Source organism: Cherax quadricarinatus, chromosome 24 (assembly GCF_038502225.1).
Source record: "Cherax quadricarinatus isolate ZL_2023a chromosome 24, ASM3850222v1, whole genome shotgun sequence".
Taxonomy (NCBI): domain Eukaryota; kingdom Metazoa; phylum Arthropoda; class Malacostraca; order Decapoda; family Parastacidae; genus Cherax; species Cherax quadricarinatus.
The window spans coordinates 3,201,093-3,224,850 of NC_091315.1; the positions used below are offsets into that span (position 1 = coordinate 3,201,093).

A 23,758-nucleotide genomic window follows, 5' to 3' on the forward strand; every position below is an offset into this window, starting at 1 on the left:
GTGAGTGTTGTGAGGGAGGTACCTACCTTAGTGACTGTGAGAGGGAGGTACCTACCTTAGTGAGTGTTGTGAGGGAGGTACCTACCTTAGTTAGTGTTTTGAGGGAGGTACCTACCTCAGTGAGTGTTGTGAGGGAGGTACCTACCTTAGTGACTGTTGTGAGGGAGGTACCTACCGTAGTGTGTGTTGTGAGGGAGGTACTTAAATTAGTGACTGTTGTGAGTGAGGTACCTACCTTAGTGATTGTTGTGAAGGAGGTACCTAGCTTAGTGAGTGTTGTGAGGGAGGTACCTACCTTAGGGAGTGTTGTGAGGGACTTACCTACCTTATTGACTGTTGTGAGGGAGGTACCTACCTTAGTGAGTGTTGTGTGGGAGGTACCTACCTTAGTGAGTGTTGTGAGACAGGTACCTACCTCAGTTAGCGTTGTGAGGGAGGTACCAATCTTCGTGAGTATTGTGAGGGAGGTACCTACCTTAGTGAGTGTTGTGAGGGAGGTACCTACCTAGGTGAGTGTTGTGAGGGAGGTACCTACGTTAGTGACTGTTGTGAGGGAGGCACCTACCTTAGTGAGAGTTGTGAGAGAGGTACCTACCTTAGTGACTCTTGTGAGGGAGGTACCTACCTTATTTATTGTTGTGAGGAGGTACCTACCTTAGTGACTGTTGTGAGGGAGGTACCTACCTCAGTGACTGTTGTGAGGGAGGTACCTACCTTAGTGAGTGTTGTGAGGGAGGTACCTACCTTAGTGAGTATTGTGAGGGAGGTACCTACCTTAGAGTGTTGTGAGGGAGGTACCTACCTTAGTGACTGTTGTGAAGGAGGTACCTACCTTAGCGAGTGTTGTGAGGGAGGTACCTACCTTAGCGAGTGTTGTGAGGGAGGTGCCTACCTTAATGACTGCAGTGAGGGAGGTACCTACCTTAGTGACTGTTGTGAGGGAGGTACCTACCTTAGTGAGTGTTGTGAGGGAGGTACCAACCTTAGTGACTGTTGTGAGGGAGGTACCTACCTTAGCAACTGTTGTGAAAGAGGTATCAGCCATAGTGAGTGTTGTTAGGGAGGTGCCTACCTTAGTGATTGTTGTGAGGGAGGTACCTACCTTAGTTACTGTTGTGAGGGAGGTACCTGCCTTAGTGAGTGTTGTTAGGGATGTATCTACGTTAGTGACTGTTGTGAGGGAGGTACCTAACTTAGTGAGTGTTGTGAGGGAGGTGCCTACCTTAGTGATTGTTGTGAGGGAGGTACCTACCTTGGTGACTGTTGTAAGGGAAGTACCTACCTTAGTGACTGTTTTGAGGGAGGTACCTACATTGGTGAGTATTATAAAGGAGGTACCTACCTTAGTGAGTGTTATTGAGGGAGGTACCTACGTCAGTGAGTGTAAGTGAGGGAGGTACCTACCTTGGTGAGTGTTGTGAGGGAGGTACCTGCCTTACTGAGTAGTAGTGAGGGAGGTACCTACATTACTGAGTTGTAGTGAGGGAGGCACCTACCTTAGTGAATGGAAGTGACGGAGGTACCTGCCTTAGTGAGTGGTAGTGAGGGAAGTACCTTCCTTATTGAGTGGTAGTGAGGGAGGTACCTACCTTAGTGAGTGGTGGTGAGAGAGGTACCACCTTACTGAGTGGTAGTGAGGGAGGTACCTACCTTAGTGAGTGGTGGTGAGAGAGGTACCACCTTAGTGAGTGGTAGTAAGGGAGGTACCTACCTTAGTGAGTGGTATTGAGGGAGGTACCTACCTTAGTGACTGGTAGTAAATGAGGTACCTATCTTAGTGAGTGGTAGTGAGGGAAGTACCTACCTTAGTGAGTGGTAGTGAGGGAGGTACCTACCTTAGTGAGTGGTGGTGAGAGAGGTACCACCTTACTGAGTGGTAGTGAGGGAGGTACCTTACATATTGAGTGGAAGTGAGGGACATACGTACCTTAGTGAGTGGTAGTGAGGGACGTACGTACCTTAGTGAGTGGTAGTGAGGGAGGTACCTACCTTAGTGAGTGGTAGTGAGGGAGGTACCTACCTTAGTGAGCAGTAGTGAGGGAGACACCTAACTTAGTGGTAGTGAGGGAGGTACCTAACTTAGTGAGACGTTGTGAGGGAGGTACCTATCTTAGTGACCGGTAGTGAGGGACGTACCTACCTTAGTGAGTGGTAGTGATGGAGGTACCTACCTTAGTGAGTGGTAGTGAGGGAAGTACCGACCTTAGTGAGTGGTAGTGAGGGAGGTACCTACCTTAGTGAGCAGTAGTGAAGGAGGTACCTACCATAGTGAGAGGTAGTGAAGGAGACACCTAACTTAGTGAGACGTAGTGAGGGAGGTACCTACCTAAGTGACTGGCAGTGAGGGACTCACCTACCTTAGTGAGTGGCGGTGCAGGAGGTACCTACCTTGGTGAGTGTTGTGCTGGAAGTACCAACCTTAGTGAGTGATAGTGAGGGAGGTACCTACGTTAGTGACTGGTAGTGAGGGAGGTACCTACGTTAGTGACTGGTAGTGAGGGAGGTACCTACCTTAGTGAGTGGATGTGAGGGAGGTACCTACCTTAGTGAGGGGTAATGAGTAAGGTACCTATCTTAGTGAGCGGTAGTGAGGGAAGTATCTACCTTAGTGAGTGCTAGTGATAGAGGTACCTTCTTTACTGAGGGGTAATGAGGGAGGTACCTACCTTAGTGACTGGTAATGAGAGAGGTACCTTATTGAGTGATAGTGAGGGAGGTACCTACCTTAGTGTGCGGTAGTGAGGTAGGTACCTACCTTGGTGAGTGTTGTAAATGAGGTACCTACCTTAGTGAGTGTTAGTGACGGAGGTACCTACCTTAGTGAGTGATAATGAGGGAGGTACCTACCTTGGTGAATGTTTTGAGGGAGGTACCTACCTTTGTGAGTAGCAGTGAGGTAGGTACATACCTTTCTGAGTGTTGTGAGGTAGGTACCTACCTTAGTGAGTGTTAGTGAGGGAGGAACCTACTTAGTGAATGGTAGAGAGGAAGGCACCTACCTTAGTGAGTGGTAGTGAGGGAGGTACCTACCTTAGTGAGTGGTAGTGAGGGAGGTACCTACCTTAGTGAGTGGTAGTGAGGGAGGTACCTACCTTAGTGAGTGGTAGTGAGGGAGGTACCTACCTTAGTGAGTGGCAGTGATTGAGGTACCTACCTTAGTGAGTGTTAGTGAGGGAGGAACCTACTTAGTGAATGGTAGAGAGGAAGGCACCTACCTTACTGACTGGAAGTGAGGGAAGTATCTACCTCAGTGTGTGGTAGTGAGGGAAGTACCTACCTTAGTGAGTGGTAGTGAGGGAAGTACCTACCTTAGTGAGTGGTAGTGAGGGAGGTACCTACCTTAGTGAGTGTTAGTGAGGGAGGTACCTACCTTACTAAGTGGTAGTGAGGGAGGTACATACCTTAGTGACTGGTAGTGAGGGAGGTACCTTCCTTAGTGAGTGGTAGTGAAGAAGGTACCTACCTTAGTGACTGGTAGTGAGGGAGATACCTACCTTACTGAGTGGTAGTGAGGGAGGTACCTACCTAAGAGACTGGAAGTGAGGTAGGCACCTACCTTAGTGAGGGGTAGTGAGGGAGGTACCTACCTTGGTGAGTATTGTGAGGGAGGTACCTTCCTTAGTGAGTGTTAGTGAGGGAGGTACCTACCTTAGTGAGTTGTAGTGATGGAGGTACCTACCTTAGTGAGTGGTAGTGAGGGAGGTACCTACCTTAGTGAGTGTTGTGATGGAGGTACCTACCTTAGTGAGTGGTAGTGTGGGAGGTACTTACCTTTGTGAGTGTTGTGAGGGAGGTACCTACCTTAGTGAGTTGTAGTGATGGAGGTTCCTACATTAGTGAGTGGTAGTGAGGGAAGCACCTACCTTAGTGAGGGATCGTGAGGGAAGTACCTACCTTTGTGAGTGGTAGTGAGGGAGATACCTACCTTACTGAGTGGTAGTGAGGGAGCATTTACTTTAGTGAGTGATAGTGAGGGAGTTACTTATCTTAGTGAGTGGTAGCGAGGGAGGTACCTACCATAGTGAGTTTTAGTGAGGGAGGTTAATACCTCAATTAGTGGTAGTGAGGGAGGCACCTACCTTAGTGAGTGTAAGTGAGGGAGGTACCTACCTTTGTGGTAGTGAGGGTGGCACCTACCGTAATGAGTGGTAGTGAGGGAAGTACCTACATTCGTGAGTGGTAGTGTGGGAGGTACCTATCTTAGTGAGTGGTAGTGAGGGAGCATTTACTTTAGTGAGTGATAGTGAGGGAGGTACCTACCTTAGTGATAGTGAGGGAGGCACCTACCTTAGTGAGTGATAGTGAGGGAAGTACCTACCTTAGTGAGTGGTAGTGAGGGAGGCTCCTACCTCAGTGAGTGGTAATGAGGGAGGTACCTACCTTAGTGACTGGTAGTGAGGGAGGTACCTACCTTAGTGACTGGTAGTGAGGGAGGTACCTACCTTAGTGACTGGTAGTGAGGGAGGTACCTACCTTAGTGACTGGTAGTGAGGGAGGTACCTACCTTAGTGACTGGTAGTGAGGGAGGTACCTACCTTAGTGAGTGGTAGTGAGGGAAGTACCGAGCTTAGTGAGTTGTAGTGAGGGAGGTACCTATCTTAGTGAGTGGTAGTGAGGGAAGTACCTTCCTTAGTGAGCGGTAGTGAGGGAGGTACCTACCTTAGTGAGTGGTAGTGAGAGAAGTACCGACCTTAGTGAGTGGTAGTGAGGGAGGTTCCTACCTTAGTGAGTGGTAGTGAGGGAAGTACCTACCTTAGTGAGTTGTAGTGAGGGAGATACCTACCTTAGTGAGCAGTAGTGAGGGAGGTACCTACCTTAGTTAGAGGTATTGAGGGAGACTTCTAACTTAGTGGTAGTGAGAGAGGTACCTACCTTAGTGACTGGCAGTGAGGGAAGTACCTACCTTAGTGAGTGGTAGTGAGGGAAGTACCCCTCTGGCAAGACAGTGATGGACTGAATAATGAAGAAAGTTTTTCTTTTTCGGGCCACCCTGCCTTGGTGGGCCGCCCTGCCTTGGTGGGCCGCCCTGCCTTGGTGGGCCACCCTACCTTGGTGGGCCACCCTGCCTTGGTGGGCCACACTGTGTTGGTGGGCCACCCTGCCTTGGTGGGCCACCCTGCCTTGGTGGGCCACCCTGCCTTGGTGGGCCACCCTGCTTTGGTGGGCCACTCTGTCTTGGTGGGCCACCCTACCTTGGTGGGCCACCCTACCTTGGTGGGCCACCCTGCCTTGGTGGGCCACCCTGCCTTGGTGGGCCACCCTGCCTTGGTTTTGCCACACTGTCTTGGTGGGCCACCCTGCCTTGGTGGGCCACCCTGCCTTGGTGGGCCACCCTGCCTTGGTGGGCCACCCTGCCTTGGTGGGCCACCCTGCCTTGGTGGGCCACCCTGCCTTGGTGGGCCACCCTACCTTGGTGGGCCACCCTGCCTTGGTGGGCCACCCTACCTTGGTGGGCCACACTGTCTTGGTGGGCCACCCTGCCTTGGTGGGCCACCCTGCCTTGGTGGGCCACCCTGCTTTGGTGGGCCACCCTACCTTGGTGGTCCACCCTACCTTGGTGGGTCACCGTACCTTGGTGGGCCACCCTGCATTGGTGGGCCACCCTGCCTTGGTGGGCCACCCTGCCTTGGTGGGCCACCCTACTTTTTTGGGCCACCCTGCTTTGGTGGGCCACCCTGCCTTGGTGGGCCACCCTGCCTTGGTGGGCCACCCTGCCTTGGTGGGCCACCCTGCCTTGGTGGGCCACCCTACTTTTTTGGGCCACCCTGCTTTGGTGGGCCACCCTGCCTTGGTGGGCCACCCTGCCTTGGTGGGCCACCGTACCTTGGTGGGCCACCCTGCATTGGTGGGCCACCCTGCCTTGGTGGGCCACCCTGCCTTGGTGGGCCACCCTGCTTTGGTGGGCCACCCTGCCTTGGTGGGCCACCCTGCCTTGGTGGGCCACCCTGCCTTGGTGGGCCACCCTACCTTGGTGGGCCACCCTGCCTTGGTGGGCCACCCTACTTTTTTGGGCCACCCTGCTTTGGTGGGCCACCCTGCCTTGGTGGGCCACCCTGCCTTGGTGGGCCACCCTGCCTTGGTGGGCCACCCTGCCTTGGTGGGAGACTGCCGACGTGTTAATAAGTAAATAAATAATTAATAATAATAATAATAATAATAATAATAATAATAATAATAATAATAATAATAATAATAATAATAATAATAATAATAATTATTATTATTATTATTATTATTATTATTATTATTATTATTATTATTATTATTATTAGTTCTTCACGTACACGATACATCTGTTACAGATGCAGAATATATCGGGCAATTTCGGCTAATCTTGTTCCACCAGGATGCGACACATGACAATTGTCTTGTCTAACACCCAGGTACCTATTTATTGCTAGGTGAACAGGGGCAGCAAGTTGGTAATGGTAGGTGTAGGTAGGCACCTACCTTACTGACTGGTAGTGAAGGAAGCATCTACCTTAGTGAGTGGTAGTGAGGGAGGTACCTACCTTAGTGAGTGATACTGATTGAGGTACCTACCATAGTGAGGGAGGCACCTACCATAGTGACGGAAGCACCTACCATAGTGAGGGAGACACTTACCCCCACCATTGATGTAGATGGTAAGGAAGTCGTTGATGATGGTACAACCTCGCAGTAACTGGGCGTGACTGATACTCTTGACTGTTGTCGCTGAACAACGCTTGGTACACACCATACCTGTACCAGGGAAGGTAAACTCCGTCAGTAGGTGCTAAACACACCATACCTGTACCAGGGAAGGTAAACTCTGTCACTAGGTACTAAACACACCATACCTGTACCAGGGAAGGTAAACTCTGTCACTAGGTACTAAACACACCATACCTGTACCAGGGAAGGTAAACTCTGTCACTAGGTACTAAACACGCCATCCCTGTACCAGGGAAGGTAAACTCTGTCACTAGGTACTAAACACACTATACCTGTACCAGGGAAGGTAAACTCTGTCACTAGGTACTAAACTACCACATTTAATGTGGAAACGTTTCTGCAGGCAGGAATTTCTTCGGTCCAATACAGAGGAGAACGGTGGAAGATGAGGAGTTATCTGAGGTAATCAGTCCCTCAACCTTAAGTCGATGGACTGACGAAATCACTTGCTGGTAAAAAGCTTCCACAACAGATATTCGGAAATGTTGCACAAGTATCTCATTCCTCAACTTGTCGATTTTCTGAAGTATTTACATCATATAACAAGAAAATGATTTTTCCTCTTCGATGCTTGAAATAATTTTTTCAATCTTTGATTAGTGTGTTTACCTGTGAGTTTGTACTTCTTTCAAACTCCCTCTTAATTATCATCTCACCTGTGTTGTTATCTTCTGTCAAACTAACATTTGAAGACATTTATGATTCTGTCTTCACTAAGTTGCTCCCTACATTATTCTCTACACTTACACCGAACAAGAGAATTATCAAATTTCTATGTCTCGTCTCTAACTTTCATGTATATGAAATATATCTTTTTTCTCCTATATCTCTGTCTTTTTCTTTTACGTCTTGATAATGTACTCAAAAGATATCTTGTAAATCGTAAAAATGTCTATTCTGGACATCTGCTACATCGCATAAAATCTACCCCGGGAATCTTAGACGTTGTTCAGTATCTGTCCTGTGCAGTTTTGTCCCCAGACACCAAATTGTTAATTTTATGGAACAATATAATCTGCATAACTTAAATCATGATGGATATAGAGCTGGGAGACTATGCTTGTCACAACTACTAGGGCACTGTGATAATTACTGAGGCATTGGAAGAAAACCAAAGTGCAGTTGTGATATACACGGATTTTACAAAGGTGTTTGATAAATGCGATAATGGAGAGATTTGAAACTAAATGTGGTCTATATGCATAACGAGAAATTAAAGCAGAGGAATTTTCAATTATCCCATACAAAGAATAAAAAGAGAAGCAGTAAACAGAGCAAAATCTAGTCTTAGCGAAGTAAAAAGTTGGGTACCCAAGGTGCTGTTTTGGCTCCTCTACTGTTCCACATCCTCATAAGAACGAAAGTTACCTCAGTAGAAGACACAGGGAAAATTGCAGGAAGATAAAAGAGTTCTCCAATGGGCAGCGGAAAACCACAGGACGTTCACTAGTAATAGGTTCCAGTGTTTATATGTGGAATGAACACGAAAGAGACACAAAAGAGCCTAGTCACAAATTGGCACACTTACAACATACTGGAGAGAGAAATATGGGAAGAAGTGTAAAATAAATCAACTGGAAAGTAGGGGCGCCTTGGGTACAATAAGAGAACATTTTATCAACATCCATGGTCCCAGACTATTTAACATATCAGAAGATATCAGAAATACTGCTGGGACATGTGTAGAAGTCGAAAAGATGAAACCGGACAAGCATCATCAAGTCCCAGATCAACCAAACGATGAAGGATATTTGAGCCAGCTGGACTAATAACCTGGTTGACCAGGCAAGAACCAGGATCAAAAAGCAGCTAGGGTGGAGAGAACACAGGTAGAAATATAATGGGCTGTGGGGAGTGCTAAAGGAAGTATTATCAAAGAATCCTAAACCTGGTTTGATAAAATGTAATTTGTTAAGAGATACATGGGAGCAAGGTTGCTGCCAGCGGTCGCCGAGGTCGCTACAGGTTGCAGCAAAATAGTCTGAGAATTGAATAAATAAAGGGGATGTAAACAGCGTGCTGAAAATTTCCAGCCAAGACAGGACTCGCAGCAATGGTTTCAAGTTGGAAAAATTCAGATTCAGGAAGGATATAGGAAAGCACTGGTTTGGTAATAGAGTTGTGGATGAGTGGAACAAACTCCCGAGTACAGTTATTGAGGCTAAAACGTTGTGTAGTTTTAAAAATAGGTTAGATAAATACATGAGTGGGTGTGGGTGGGTGTGAGTTGACCTGACTAGCTTTGCTGCTGGGTCTGGTACAATGCTCCATCCTTGAGTGGAGATGACCAGACTGGGTGGGTCATTGGGATAATCCGGGGGGTGGGTCATTGGTCTAACCCGGGGGGGAAACATGGACCTGCTCCGCTTGGGTCAGTAGGCCTGTTGTAGTGTTCCTTCTTTCTTACGTTCTTATGTTCTAATACCTCTATATAAAAGTGGGAGGTCATAGACTGGTAACCGCGCAGCAGAGTCTTCCTGCTCGTTGCCCTGAACATCAACATGACCAGGGATCCAACACAAAACGATATCTTTGTTCTTGCCAGAAATACGGCTTAACCAAAGTTGTATACGATCAACTGGGAGATGAGGCTAATCAATTTTACTTTTTCAGTATCTTGCAAAGCACTAAAGGAGATTATTTCCCAGTAAAAATAGGCCTTAGACAGGAACAAAAGATGTCACTATGATTATTTAATACATTTATAGATGACACTGTGCTTTTCGGAGATTCTGAAGAGGAGTTGTAGATGATGGTGGGCGAATTTGGGAGGGTGTGTTAAAGAAGGAAATTGAAAGTGAACACAGGAAAGAGCAAGGTGATGAGAATAACAAGAAGATTAGGTAAAGAAAGATTGGATATAGATTGGAGGGAGTATGGAGGACCTGAATGTAGCACTGACTCTCGTCAGTGCTACAACAGCTGTTGTTCTGCAGGCATGCTCCGTGAGTGAATGTGGCTATGCCAAATTCTCCCTTTCAGTTCATGATGGCTGCTGAAATTCATGATGGATGTTTCACCTAGAAAACATACTGATTTGAATATCAAACAAATCACCGAAAATTTTAGCCTAGCAAAGTCAACTGTTGATTGGATTCTAAAGAGAACTGACGACACTGGCGATTTTGGAGCGCTGCGTCCAGGACGATGGGCAAGATAATGCTTGACAACACCGTGTATTGATGTTGGAAGAACTGAAGTTGGCAAAACTGCCAAAAATGTCGGTGAAGAAGCAATTACTGGCTGCTGCTGTGAAGAAAAAACGGCTACGATGGGCACTTTATCACAAAGGATGGACGACATGTGAACAGAGAAAAGTTATGTTTTCAAGAACCAAAATACCCACCAAAGAAGGCGTTTTGTGGAAGTTTTACTGCCCTGGGCAGCATGGGAACGATAAACAGTGACACATACAAGACAATCCTGGCAACTCATTTGCTTTCCACTGTGGACAGAGACTTTCCTGATGGAGAAGGAATTTTCCAGCAGGATCTTGCTCGATTTCGCACTTTAATAAAAATAGTGACATCCTTCAAAAAACTTGGGCAAAGAGTTCTAAACTGGCCTCAACCTAATTCAGAATCTTACAGGATCACGAAACATGACTGTTCAGCTTTGGAGAAGCTAATTGCTGCTGCTATTAGGGATTGTTACTACGAAGAACGTGCCAAAATGCGTTCAGCATTGGTCAGTTCTATGATAAAGCGTGTAGCAATGCTTATAGAAGCAAAGAGTAGTTATATCTCTTATTAAATAATTTATAATGTCATATCATTGCCGTGTACCCTTCAGAAAAAACATTAATTTTCCTAATAATTATTTCATAACTGTAGTAATTAATTTACATACTACTGTAAATATTAAGGCCGCTCAGAAGAGGTAAAGTGAAAATTATTTATCGTGGTTGAAAGGGAATAAGAATTTCACACTATTTAACACTTAAAATAGTTTGATCTACATATAAACTATACCACAGGAGGGGATAGAACCCGCGGTCAGAGAGTCTCATAACTCCAGACCGTCGTGTTAGCCACTGGACCAGGTAACCACAATAAGATTCATCCAACTAGGTATATTTTTACACCATAGGAAGGGTACCATAGGCACCACTGTGACCACAAATGCAAGTTTTTACAGACGATTCTCCAGCTAGCGTGGCCGTGACGAACTCTAGCTCAAGTCCCCTCAAAGCCGTCGCTAACGCGACCTGTCTGAAGTTTTGAGACTCTCTGATCGCGGGTTCAAACCCCGCCCGTGGTATGGTTGGTTTGCAATCGTGTCATTACGATTTCGTGAGTCATCAGCATATAATTCTCCGCCGTCGTCGTATTTTATGAGTGCTCGTAGCTACGACATTGAGGGTTTCACAAGTTGTAGCCATTTCAGGATGTTGGAAATGGCTTCAACTTCTTTAGAGCAAAATTTTGGACCTCGTTACCACGCAGAAGTGTTGAAAATTTGAAGCCGATTGAGTTAAAGGTTCTCGAGCTATGAGTGAAATATTAACGAAAAAAATGGTTGAAAAGAAAATTTAGGGAGCCTAGTAAAGGTTCCCCGTCGATTATAGTTAATAATTTTCTTACAATGATTTTTTTACACAGGGTTTGACAAGGTTATGGATCCCTAGCTTTATTGACAAGCTATTTACAGGTTAAGGATTCCTAACTTTATTGGCAAGCTAAGAGCTGTTACCTACATCAGCTCATTTGAAAGCATTTTTATTGTTATGAGACATACAAGTAGGGAACAGGATGAAGTTGGAGCCATCTGTGGGCCAGCATTTTCATTTGATCAACTGACTTTATCTCGTTGACATCATTATGCTGTACGAATGTGTTCCATACTCGAGTCATCCTGGGTATGTATGATCTCAGATGGAGTGATGTTCTGGAGAAGGGTACAGCCAGAGTGAAGTTGCTGCTTTCTGCCCGTCTTGTGGCATAAAAGCTTGTTTCACGCTGTCCTCGAAGTGGATCCAAGTGTGGTACTTTGACAATATTGGCCTTGTACATAACAGTAAGGCCACCCACATCCCTCCTGTGTTGAAAGCTCTGCTGAAATGACAGATCTATCCAGGATGGGTCAAGGCGAGAGATGAGACGTCTTGCTCTGTTCTCTACTCTGTCAAGCAGTCGCAGATGAGAGGGAGGGGGGGCAGGCAAACCAAGAAAGTGGAGCATACTCAAGATGTGAGCGTACTTGTGCCTCGCACAGAATCTTGCAACCCCTACTGTCAAGCAGATGCGAGATACGGCGAAGTGCTGTAAGCTTCCTGGCTGCCTTGTTTGCAACATTTACATGATTCTTCATGGTTAGTTTGGAGTCAAATTTCACCCCAAGGATATCAACTTCTTCTCCAGGTGCCAACACCCTCCCATTCATCCTTGCTACTGCACCAGCATTACCATCATGGTGCCTAGAGACCATCATCATTTGCGTTTTCTCAGGTGCAAATGTTACTTGCCATCTATTTCCCCAAGCTGATATAGCTCGTAGCTGGTGATTGATGTAGCTTAGAGCAGCTGGCATTTCTTCTCTTGGATAAGTGAATGTCAGTGTACAGTCGTCTGCATATGCATGGGTTTCTGGGATGAGATGAAGAACGTCGTTGAAGTAGACATTCCATAACAATGGTCCCAGCACGCTTCCTCGTGGAACACTTGCCCCAATAGGATGTCTTGCTGATTCCGTTCCATTGAGAACTACACTTCGAGATCTACCATGAAGGTAATCACTGAGGAGACATAGCGTAGAGCCTGCAATTCCCAGTGCTTGAAGTTTTGCTAAGAGGCCCTGGTGCCACACCCGGTCGAAAGCACCAGCAATGTCCAGTGCTACCACACAGCTGACTGGATTCATCCAGTGACTGGTGCCACTTAGTGGAGAGGTTTAACAACAGATCAGCAGCAGAGTAACCTTTCCTGAAGCCATATTGACGATCACAAAGTAGTGAGTGGTAGTCAAAAAACTCTGTCATTTGTCTTGAGATTATTGTCTCAAGGATCTTACCAGTGATTGACAGGAGTGACACTGGTCTGTAGTTACTGATTTCTTCTCTGCTCTTCTTTTTGTGAACAGAGGCTACATTTGCCTCTTTCCACAGAGAGGGCCATTTATCCTGTACTAGGCAGTGCTGAAAGATGCGAGTTAGAGGTGCTGCTAGCTGGTCTGCACATCTTCTCAGCAATCTTGGGCTCAACTTGTCTGGGCCCACAGCCTTTTCTTGGTCAAGCGATTTAAGAAGGAAATGCACCTCCTCCTGCCTTATTGTCACCACTGACAGTTTTGACACAGTTCTTGCAGCTAGCCAAGGAGGGTCCCTTGCTGGATCAGGAGCTTGCATTTTGGTAGCAAAGTGTTTGGCAGAGGTTCGCCTTCTCTTGACTACTAGTAGAGGTGGTCCCATCCTGTCGATTGAGAGGTGGAATGAGTTCATCAGGCAGATAACCTTGTCTGTCCTTGACCAGGGACCACCAGGTTTTGGAGCCTACCCTACCTGATGCTAGCTTTCTTTTTTGTGTCCACCTCCCATTTAGCAATGGCCCACTTTTGAACGTCACCTATATGCCTACAGGCTTGCCTGTGCAAGTTCCTGTTATAGGTGGTAGGATGTCTCTTATACCTTCGCCATGCTTTGTACTTAGCAGTAGCAGTCTCTCTACAACGAAAGCCAAACCAAGGCTGATCTGTAGGCTTCGTCACATATTGCCGGTGGGGAATGTGTTCTTGTTGTAGATTAAAGATGTGTCCAGCGAAGGCTTTCACTTGGTTGTCAACATCCCCTTGGAGAAGATCATTCCAATCGGTGATGGCGAGCTCAGAGCAAAGGGCTGGCCAATTACCTCTTTCCCATAGCCAGGTTGTGCGTGTGGACTCCTCACCTCGCTTCTTAGTTAATTACTATCACTGAAAGTAATTGCGTTTAAGCTCATAGTTTCAATCTGAAGTGACTTCTCTTGTACAGAATATGTAACTGAGTTCAACAGACCTAGAAGACGAAGAGGACTAATTTCAGTCAGTACAACTATGGAGTAACATTGATGTAGGTGGGAAGGTAATTTAGAACTGCAGTTCTCGGTATGAGACTTTAAGGGGAAACATTGATGTACATGAGAAGACAGTTGACAATGCAATGTCTCAGCATAAATATATAAAAAGAAAAATCGTAGTAGTAGTTGTTGTAAAAGGATGTAAAAATTATTACTTGGGAGGCATAAAAATAAGTTAGACAAATATTTCTATTGGAGGTTGAATAAGAGAAGGTCTGTTTCAGTGTTCATTCTCTGTTATGTGTTTGTGTAGTATTAACAGGAGAGACTGTGTGATGGCAGGTTTACTGTTTCCAGGAGGATTCTTGCTAAGACTTCAGAAATGGTGAAGCTGCCTTTGTTTTGTTTAATTGTATTAGAAACAGCGATTAGTGATGATTCAAGGCACCTGCGTCTGTGGAAATTAGTTTCTTTAATCATTAATTGGGCGTCCCTGAATTTCTAAGCCTACATATACCTTCTGTGTCCATGTACTGTTTGTAACGTCTTGACAAAGCTCCTGCAGAGCGAAACGTTGCCACAATAAAATGCCGCATTAGTTGCACTTGTGTCATTTTACTTTACAATATATGGAATAACATTAATATATTAAAGTGGAGAGAAGCTTACCTTTACATGGGTCGCACTGAGTGATGTAACGGGAGCCATCAAAGACGGTGGTTGTATTGTAACCTGTAGGACAACGTTCCACACATTCCTGTGTGTCCCTCTTAATGGCGTAGTTCACTGAACACACCTCACGAGGCTCACATCTGTGCTCAGACACCTGCAAGGATTAGTGAAGAGAAATAGGTAATAATTTACGATTTCTAATGCTTGGTAGCAGATCACGTGATAAGAACTTTAGTTTCTCAAAGCCTTAAATATCTCAAAACATTTGTTATTTCCACAGTTACAGTGTCCCGTGGCCTGGTGGCGGAAGCTCTCTCTTCACACGGTGAGGGTCCGGGTTTGATTTCCGAAGAAGGGTTGTAAGCATTCGACGTGTTTCCTTACACTGGTTGTCTATGTTCACCCATCAGCATAATGGGTACCTGGGTGTTAGTGGACTGGTGTGGGTCGCATCCTGGGACAAAACTGACCTAATTTGCGGGAAATGCTCAACATAACAGATCAGGTCAGCAAACAAAGGGGACAGCAGAGGGCAGCAAGGGACTAGCTCCCTTAAGGTTTACTATACTAATAGCAGGAGTGTAAGAAATAAGATAGATGAGCTAAGATTAATTGCAAGTGCAGGAAACATAAATATTATTGCTATAACAGAGACCTGGCTCAATCTGAAAGATAGAGAGATGCCCTCTGAATGTCACATACAAGGCTATAAATTATTCCACACTGACAGGGTCAACAGGAAAGGTGGTGGAGTAGCAATGTATGTCAGAGACAATTTAAATTGTTGTGTTAGACAAGATATAAAATTAGAAGCGTCAGCCACTGAATCTGTTTGGTTACAGCTTCTCGAGGGCCGAGAAAAACTAATTTTGGGTGTGATTTACAGGGCCCCAAATCTTGATAGGGAGTGCAGTAAACTTCTATGGGACGAAATTCGCAAGGCATCTACTAACGATGTTGTGCTAATGGGAGATTTCAACTATAGACAGATTGACTGGAGCAATTTGACAGGAAATTTAGAGTCAGGTGACTTTCTTGATACGATCCAGGATTGTTTTTTAAAACATTTTGTGACAGAGCCAACTAGGGGAAATAACCTCCTTGACTTGGTTCTTGCCAGTAGGGAAACACTAATTAATAATCTTGACGTTAATGATGAGCTTGGGGAAAGTGATCACAAATCACTCAGTTTTAATATATCATGGAATTCCCCTAATAATGGCAATCAAGTCTCTGTCCCTGACTTCCGCTTGGCTGATTTCATAGGACTGAAAAATTACTTAGGTGGGCTGAACTGGAATGACCTGACTAAGGGTCAGGTAGGTGGTGATGGATGCTGATATGACGCTTTCCAGGGCATAGTTTCTGGCTGCTCAGTCAAATTATGTTCCAAATAGGGAAATCAGATCAAACAAAAATGATCCTAAATGGATGAACAATAGATTAAAATATCTAATTGGTCAAAAGAGAGGCATATATAGGCAAATCAAAAGAGGAGAGGGACAATTAAGAAATCGATATATTCAGTTAAAGAGAGAAATAAAAAAAGGAATTAGAAAAGCAAAAAGAGATTATGAGGTTAAAGTTGCAAGAGATTCAAAGACTAACCCAAAAGGATTCTTTCAGGTATACAGAAGTAAGATCAGGGACAAGATAGGCCCACTCAAAAGTTCCTCGGGTCAGCTCACTGACAGTGATAAGGAAATGTGTAGAAGTTTTAACACATACTTCCTCTCAGTTTTTACACAGGAGGATACCAGCGATATTCCAGTAATGATAAATTATGTAGAACAGGACGATAATAAACTGTGCACTATTAGGGTCACAAGTGACATGGTCCTTAGGCAAACAGATAAATTAAAACCTAACAAATCCCCAGGCCCTGATGAACTGTATGCAAGGGTTCTAAAGGAATGTAAAGAGGAGCTTAGCAAACCTTTGGCTAATCTTTTCAACATATCACTACAAACTGGCATGGTGCCAGATAAGTGGAAAATGGCAAATGTGATACCTATTTTCAAAGCAGGTGACAGGTCCTTAGCTTCGAACTATAGACCAATAAGCCTAACCTCCATAGTGGGAAAATTTATGGAATCAATAACTGCCGAGGCAGTTCGTAGCCACCTTGAAAAGCATAAATTAATCAACGAATCTCAGCATGGTTTTACAAAGGGGCGTTCCTGCCTTACGAATTTGTTAACTTTTTTCACTAAGGTATTTGAGGAGGTAGATCATGGTAATGAATATGATATTGTGTATATGGACTTCAGTAAGGCTTTTGACAGGGTCCCACATCAGAGACTATTGAGGAAAATTAAGGCACATGGAATAGGAGGAGAAATTTTTTCCTGGATAGAGGCATGGTTGACAAATAGGCAGCAGAGAGTTTGCATAAATGGGGAGAAATCAGAGTGGGGAAGCGTCACGAGCGGTGTTCCACAGGGGTCAGTGTTGGGCCCCCTGCTGTTCACAATATACATAAACGACATAGATGAGGGCATAAAGAGCGACATCAGCAAGTATGCCGATGACACCAAAATAGGCCGTCGAATTCATTCTGACGAGGACATTAGAGCACTCCAGGAAGATTTGAGTAGACTGATGCAGTGGTCGGAGAGGTGGCAGATGCAGTTTAATATAGACAAATGCAAAGTTCTAAATGTTGGACAGGACAATAACCATGCCACATATAAACTAAATAATGTAGATCTTAATATTACGGATTGCGAAAAAGATTTAGGAGTTCTGGTTAGCAGTAATCTGAAACCAAGACAACAGTGCATAAGTGTTCGCAATAAAGCTAATAGAATCCTTGGCTTTATATCAAGAAGCATAAACAATAGGAGTCCTCAGGTTGTTCTTCAACTCTATACATCCTTGGTTAGGCCTCATTTAGACTATGCTGCACAGTTTTGGTCACCGTATTACAGAATGGATATAAATGCTCTGGAAAATGTACAAAGGAGGATGACAAAGTTGATACCATGTATCAGAGACCTTCCCTATGAGGATAGACTAAGGGCCCTGAATCTTCACTCTCTAGAAAGACGTAGAATTAGGGGGGATATGATTGAGGTATATAAATGGAAGACAGGAATAAATAAAGGGGATGTAAATAGTGTGCTGAAAATATCTAGCCTAGACAGGACTCGCAGCAATGGTTTTAAGTTAGAAAAATTCAGATTCAGGAAGGATATAGGAAAGTACTGGTTTGGTAATAGAGTTGTGGATGAGTGGAACAAACTCCAAGTACAGTTATAGAGGCCAGAACGTTGTGTATCTTTAAAAATAGGTTGGATAAATACATGAGTGGGTGTGGGTGGGTGTGAGTTGGACCTGATTAGCTTGTGCTACCAGGTCGGTTGCCGTGTTCCTCCCTTAAGTCAATGTGACCTGACCTGACTAGGTTGGGTGCATTGGCTTAAGCCGGTAGGAGACTTGGACCTGCCTCGCATGGGCCAGTAGGCCTGTTGCACTGTTCCTTCGTTCTTATGTTCTTATGTTCTTATAACAAGCGACTTTCTATATAGTAGTATATCATTGATGTCAGCTACGGTCTGTATACCTTGTACATGTACTTGTATACCTTGTACATGTACTGGTATACCTTGTACATGTACTTGTATACCTTGTACATGTACTGGTATACCTTGTACATGTACTTGTATACCTTGTACATGTACTGGTATACCTTGTACATGTACTGGTAGTAAATAAAGATATATTATTATTATAACAAGAACATAAATTTATCTACCGTTCGCCAGGTTTCAAAATTTTATAGTCTACGTTAACCCTTTGTTTATATTCGTATCAACCTTAAATAACACACAGACTAAGTTAAGCCAAATTACGCATATCTTACCTTCAATAGTCACCACAAAGTAATTAAAAACACAATATAGAACCGGGGAAACTATGGTAAGTTAGAGACACTATGTGTAAACAGACATTTTGTAGAAGATTGAGACACTTATGCAGCGTATGGGAATCTTTATTCAGGAAACGTTTCGCCACACAGTGGCTTCATCAGTCCAATACAAAGTAGAAATGGGTAAGGAGAGTAGAAGTATGAGGTAATCAGTCCCCAGCCACTGTGTGGCGAAACGTTTCTTCAATAAAGATTCCCATGTGTTGCATAAGTGTCTCAATTCTTCAACTTGTCGGTTTTCAAAACCATTCATCACATCTGTCAGACACTGCAACATCATGGAATCTTGGTACAAAGACTTCAACGCTTGCCCAAACCTTTGGACGATGACCTACTTACATTAGTGGCAGGTCCCACTAAGATCCCACCTCCTCCTGCTTCAACTCATCTCACCGCAGTATATAAGCCACCTCTCTGGCCCTATGCTGCACTTACTACAAGAGTGATGGACTGAACACATCGAATCCAGGTTGAGAGACTGATTACCTCATACTTCTACTCTCCTTACCCATTTCTACTTTGTATTGGACTGATGAAGCCACTGTGTGGCGAAACGTTTCTTCAATAAAGATTCCCATGTGTTGCATAAGTGTCTCAATTCTTCAACATGTGCAACTCTTGGGTATCTTTATTGAGGAAACGTTTCGCCACACAGTGGCTTCATCAGTCCAAACGTAGGAGAATCTTGAAGAACAGGAAGAGAATGAGGTTTATAAGCTGCTTCTCCGCTGATATGCCGTATTCTATTCAAGATTGATGGACTGAACACATCGACTCAAGGTTGAGGGACTGATTACCTCATTCTCCTCCTGTTCTTCAAGTTTCTCCTACGTTTGGACTGATGAAGCCACTGTGTGGCGAAACGTTTCCTCAATAAAGATACCCAAGAGTTGCACATGTGTCTAATTTATCAACATGTCGGTTCTCTGAACCATTCATCTACAAATATTTTGGCCTTTACGTCACTTAAAAATTCTAGAGTAAATTATAGTTCGGCGAACGTCTTTACGTCCGACTTTACGTCACTCAGCAACGTCACCTACGTCATATGTATTTTTTTGTGTTCATTATTCTTTAAAAAAATATGACTAAAATGTATTTTTAATGTTCTTTGAGATTTAGCAATAATTATAATCATTTGCGAGTTATTTACGGAAGTTTTACGGTGTCTGGTGTCATTTTAAGGCATTATGTCCGATTTACGTCAAAAACCGGGATACGTCACGGCTTTTGGAACCAATTAATGACGCATGGCGAGGTATAACTGTTATCACGTTGATAACTGTTTATGAATTAACTAGGAAAATCATCACAACAGTGATTCATGCAATATAATCATCAGACAAAAGCCACTGAGTACAAGTATACTTGTTAGACTCAGGATGAATATACTTCTGTTATATACAATTCAACTACGTGCTTTTCAAACAAATTAAACAAGCTGAACCAGTTTATAATGAAAACAAGGCTTGGAGATGATGCTTGGAGACCACGTGCTTCCCTTCATCCTACAGCTTGGAGACCACGTGCTTCCCTTCATCTTACAGCTTGGAGACCACGTGCTTCCCTTCATCTTACAGCTTGGAGACCACGTGCTTCCCTTCATCTTACAGCTTGGAGACCACGTGCTTCCCTTCATCCTACAGCTTGGAGACCACGTGCTTCCCTTCATCCTACAGCTTGGAGACCACGTGCTTCCCTTCATCCTACAGCTTGGAGACCACGTGCTTCCCTTCATCCTACAGCCTGGAGACCACGTGCTTCCCTTCATCTTACAGCTTGGAGACCACGTGCTTCCCTTCATCCTACAGCCTGGAGACCACGTGCTTCCCTTCATCTTACAGCTTGGAGACCACGTGCTTCCCTTCATCCTACAGCTTGGAGACCACGTGCTTCCCTTCATCCTACAGCTTGGAGACCATGTGCTTCCCTTCATCCTACAGCTTGGAGACCACGTGCTTCCCTTCATCCTACAGCTTGGAGACCACGTGCTTCCCTTCATCCTACAGCTTGGAGACCACGTGCTTCCCTTCATCCTACAGCTTGGAGACCACATGCTTCCCTTCATCCTACAGCTTGGAGACCACATGCTTCCCTTCATCCTACAGCTTGGAGACCACATGCTTCCCTTCATCCTACAGCTTGGAGACCACATGCTTCCCTTCATCCTACAGCTTGGAGACCACGTGCTTCCCTTCATCCTACAGCTTGGAGACCACATGCTTCCCTTCATCCTACAGCTTGGAGACCACATGCTTCCCTTCATCCTACAGCCTGGAGACCACGTGCTTCCCTTCATCCTACAGCTTGGAGACCATGTGCTTCCCTTCATCCTACAGCTTGGAGACCACATGCTTCCCTTCATCCTACAGCTTGGAGACCACATGCTTCCCTTCATCCTACAACTTCATATGACATGTATTCTGTCACGTCACCTCAAATACGACTACTACATTATGTAATAAAATATACCTATGAAGGAAGTGAATGTATTCGGATATTTGGGAGTGGACGTGTCAGCAGATTGGTCTATGAAAATTGAATTGAATCATATAATTGACGAGAGGGAAGAAGGTGAGTGGTGCACTGAGGAGTCTGTGGAGACAAAGAACTTTATCCATGAAAGTAAAGAGGGTAATTTATGAGAGTATAGTTATACCAACACTCTTGTATGGGTGTGAAGCATGGGTGGTGAATGTTGCAACAAGGAGAAGGCTGGAGGCAGTGGAGATGTCATGTCTGAGGGTAATGGTTAGTGTGAATAAAATGCAGAGAATCTGTAATTTGGAGATTAGGAGGAGGTGCAGGATTACCAAAACTATTATCCAGAGGGCTGAGGAAGGGTTATGGAGATGGTTTGGACATGTAGAGAGGATGGAGTGAAATATAATGACTTCGAGAGTGTATAAATCTGCAATAATAGCTTCGTCTGGTAGGAGATATTAAACTAAAAATATTATTGCAACAAACAAACGTGGTTTTTGTTTTGTAAAAGAATAATCATTATTACTAAGTTAGAAATTAACCCCACCTGTGGTATGGTTTGTTTGCAATCGTATCATTACGATTTCGTGAGTCAAGTTAGAAATTACTGGGACGTAACTTCAGATACTAAAAAAAATTAAGCGTTCCTTATCATTTTTAAAGAAATTCTTCCAACTTAGTATCCAGGTTTAACATTAAGTTTAAAATACATAAGATGCAGATGTCAGGGACACTTTCCTACACAACTTTAAACCTCGATAAGCATGAGCCTAAAACCATTTAGGAAATTACAAGACGTGAGACAGGCTTAATAAATTTGACATTTGACAGACACTAACCTTGAACTTGGGGCTGGTGCAGGAGGGAACACATGTGTCGTGGTCGAGGACGTTCCTGCAGGCGTGGCAGGAGGTGGCATTGTTAGGAGTGAGGCAGCCACCCACACACTCTTCATGACAACACTCTCCCTTCACGCATCCTCCTGGACACTCCCCACACACTGCAACACAAACACAATGCAACACAACTGTAACACTAACATACTGTACCATATATTAACTCAATCACACACTGTTGTAAAGGTTTGCAAGAAGATTAGTCCTGGAGTTAAGGGGCATGTCCTACGAGGAGAGGTTAAGGGAAATTGACTTGACGACACTGGAGGACAGGAGAGACAGGGACGATTTGATAACGATATTTAAAATACTGCGAGGAATTTGTCAAGGTGGACAGAGACAGGATGTTCCAGAGATGGGACACAGCAACAAGGGGTCACAGTTGGAAGTTGAAGACTCAGATGAATCACAGGGATGTTAGGAAATATTTCTTCTGTCACAGAGTTGTCAGGAAGTGGAATAGTCTGGTGAGTGATGTACTGGAGACAGGATCCATACATAGCTTTAAGAAGAGGAATGATATAGCTCATTGAGCAGAAAGAGTGACTTAATAACGGCCAGTGAAGAGACGGTGCCAGGTGCTGTGACTCGACCCCTGCAACCACACCTAGGTGAGTACTGTAACCACACAACGATCCCCAGTACTTCACTGCTCGCTCAAACATCAGTCAATAATTGAAGCGAATCAGATTTCGTATTCACAAGTTATCACATAGACAATGTTATCCTATTTTTGTAACATCAGTGTTAAATTCGGACATATAGAGCAATAAACTAATTCAGACTGAGAAACACTGGCGGTAAAACCAACCAAAGAAGAAATTCTTGGTATCTGGGAGGGATCGGGATTCTAAACCAACACAGTAAATTCAGGCAACGACTTGAAGGTCCTCGTTCAGGAATACCTAAGTAAGATACCTGCGCCTTCTTCGTCTAGCTGGGTTTTTTATACCATCAATTATCAACACTTCAGGATTCCCACTTCATTGTTACAATCCTCGTGAACTACTGAATGGAAGTCGTGACTTAAATGTTCAAGTTGTTTTATATTTCTTCACAAACCACAAAGAATAAAAAATAAGTCACAATACCGGGCTGGAACTATTCACAAATAAACCCAGACTCAGGAGACGAGACTTAGGACGACGTTTTGGGCCGTCAAATCATGAATCAACTTTTTCACAGAGATTTTACCCAGAGTTGCCTATTTTCTGGGGTGTACATCATCCTATACCACGAGTGGGGTTAGAACCCGAAATGTGTGAAAATTTCACACATTTCCTTATCACTGTCAGTGATCTGACTTGAGTTACTCGTAAGTGGGCCAATCTTGTCCTTAATCTTACTTCTGTATACCTGAAAGAACCCTTTTGGGTTAGTTTTCGAATCCCTTGAGACTTTAGCCTTATAATCCCTTTTTGCTTTTCTTATTTCTTTTTTTTTATTTCACTCTTTAACTGAATATATTGATTTCTTAACTGCCCATCCCTTCTTTTGATATGCCTATATATGCCTATCTTTTGACCAATGAGATGTTTTAATCTATTGTTTATCCATTTGGGATTATTTTTGTTAGATCTAATTTCCCTACTCGGAACAAAAGTTGTCTGGGCAGCTAGAACTATGCTCTGAAAAACGTCATATTGGCAACCAAGATCACCTACCTGACCCATAGTCAGGACATCCCAATTTAGCCCACCCAGGTAATTTTTCAGTCCCATGAAGTCGGCCAAGCTAAAATCTTTGACAGAGATTTGATTGCAGTTATCTGGGTAATTCCATGATATATTGAAACTAAGTGATTTGTGATCACTTTTCCCAAGCTCATCATTAACCTCAAGATTATTAATTAGTGAATCTTTGTTGGCAAGAACCAAGTCAAGCAGATTGTTTCCTCTAGTTGGTTCTGTCACAACCTGTTCTAAAAAGCAATCCTGAACCGTATCAAGAAAGTCACTAAACTCAAGATTTCCTGTCACATTGTTCCAATCAATTTGTCTAAAGTTAAAATCTCCCATTATCACAACATTTTCATATCTAGATGCCTTATGAATTTCGTCCCATAACAGCTTACTGCACTCCCTGTCAAG

At 44.2% G+C, this 23,758-nt stretch overlaps 1 protein-coding gene across 1 annotated transcript in view; it reads right to left on the bottom strand.

Annotated features, from left to right (window-relative positions):
* LOC128690675 (insulin-like peptide receptor) overlaps positions 1-23,758 on the bottom strand; it is a 646,235-nt gene that overhangs the window by 320,970 nt on the left and 301,507 nt on the right. Inside the window, exons 8-10 of the mRNA XM_070088152.1 lie at positions 21,612-21,772; positions 14,355-14,511; positions 6,607-6,723 (exon numbers count right to left, since the gene is read on the bottom strand). Coding sequence (XP_069944253.1) covers positions 6,607-6,723; positions 14,355-14,511; positions 21,612-21,772 — 435 coding nt within the window. The remainder of the gene's footprint in view (positions 1-6,606; positions 6,724-14,354; positions 14,512-21,611; positions 21,773-23,758) is intronic.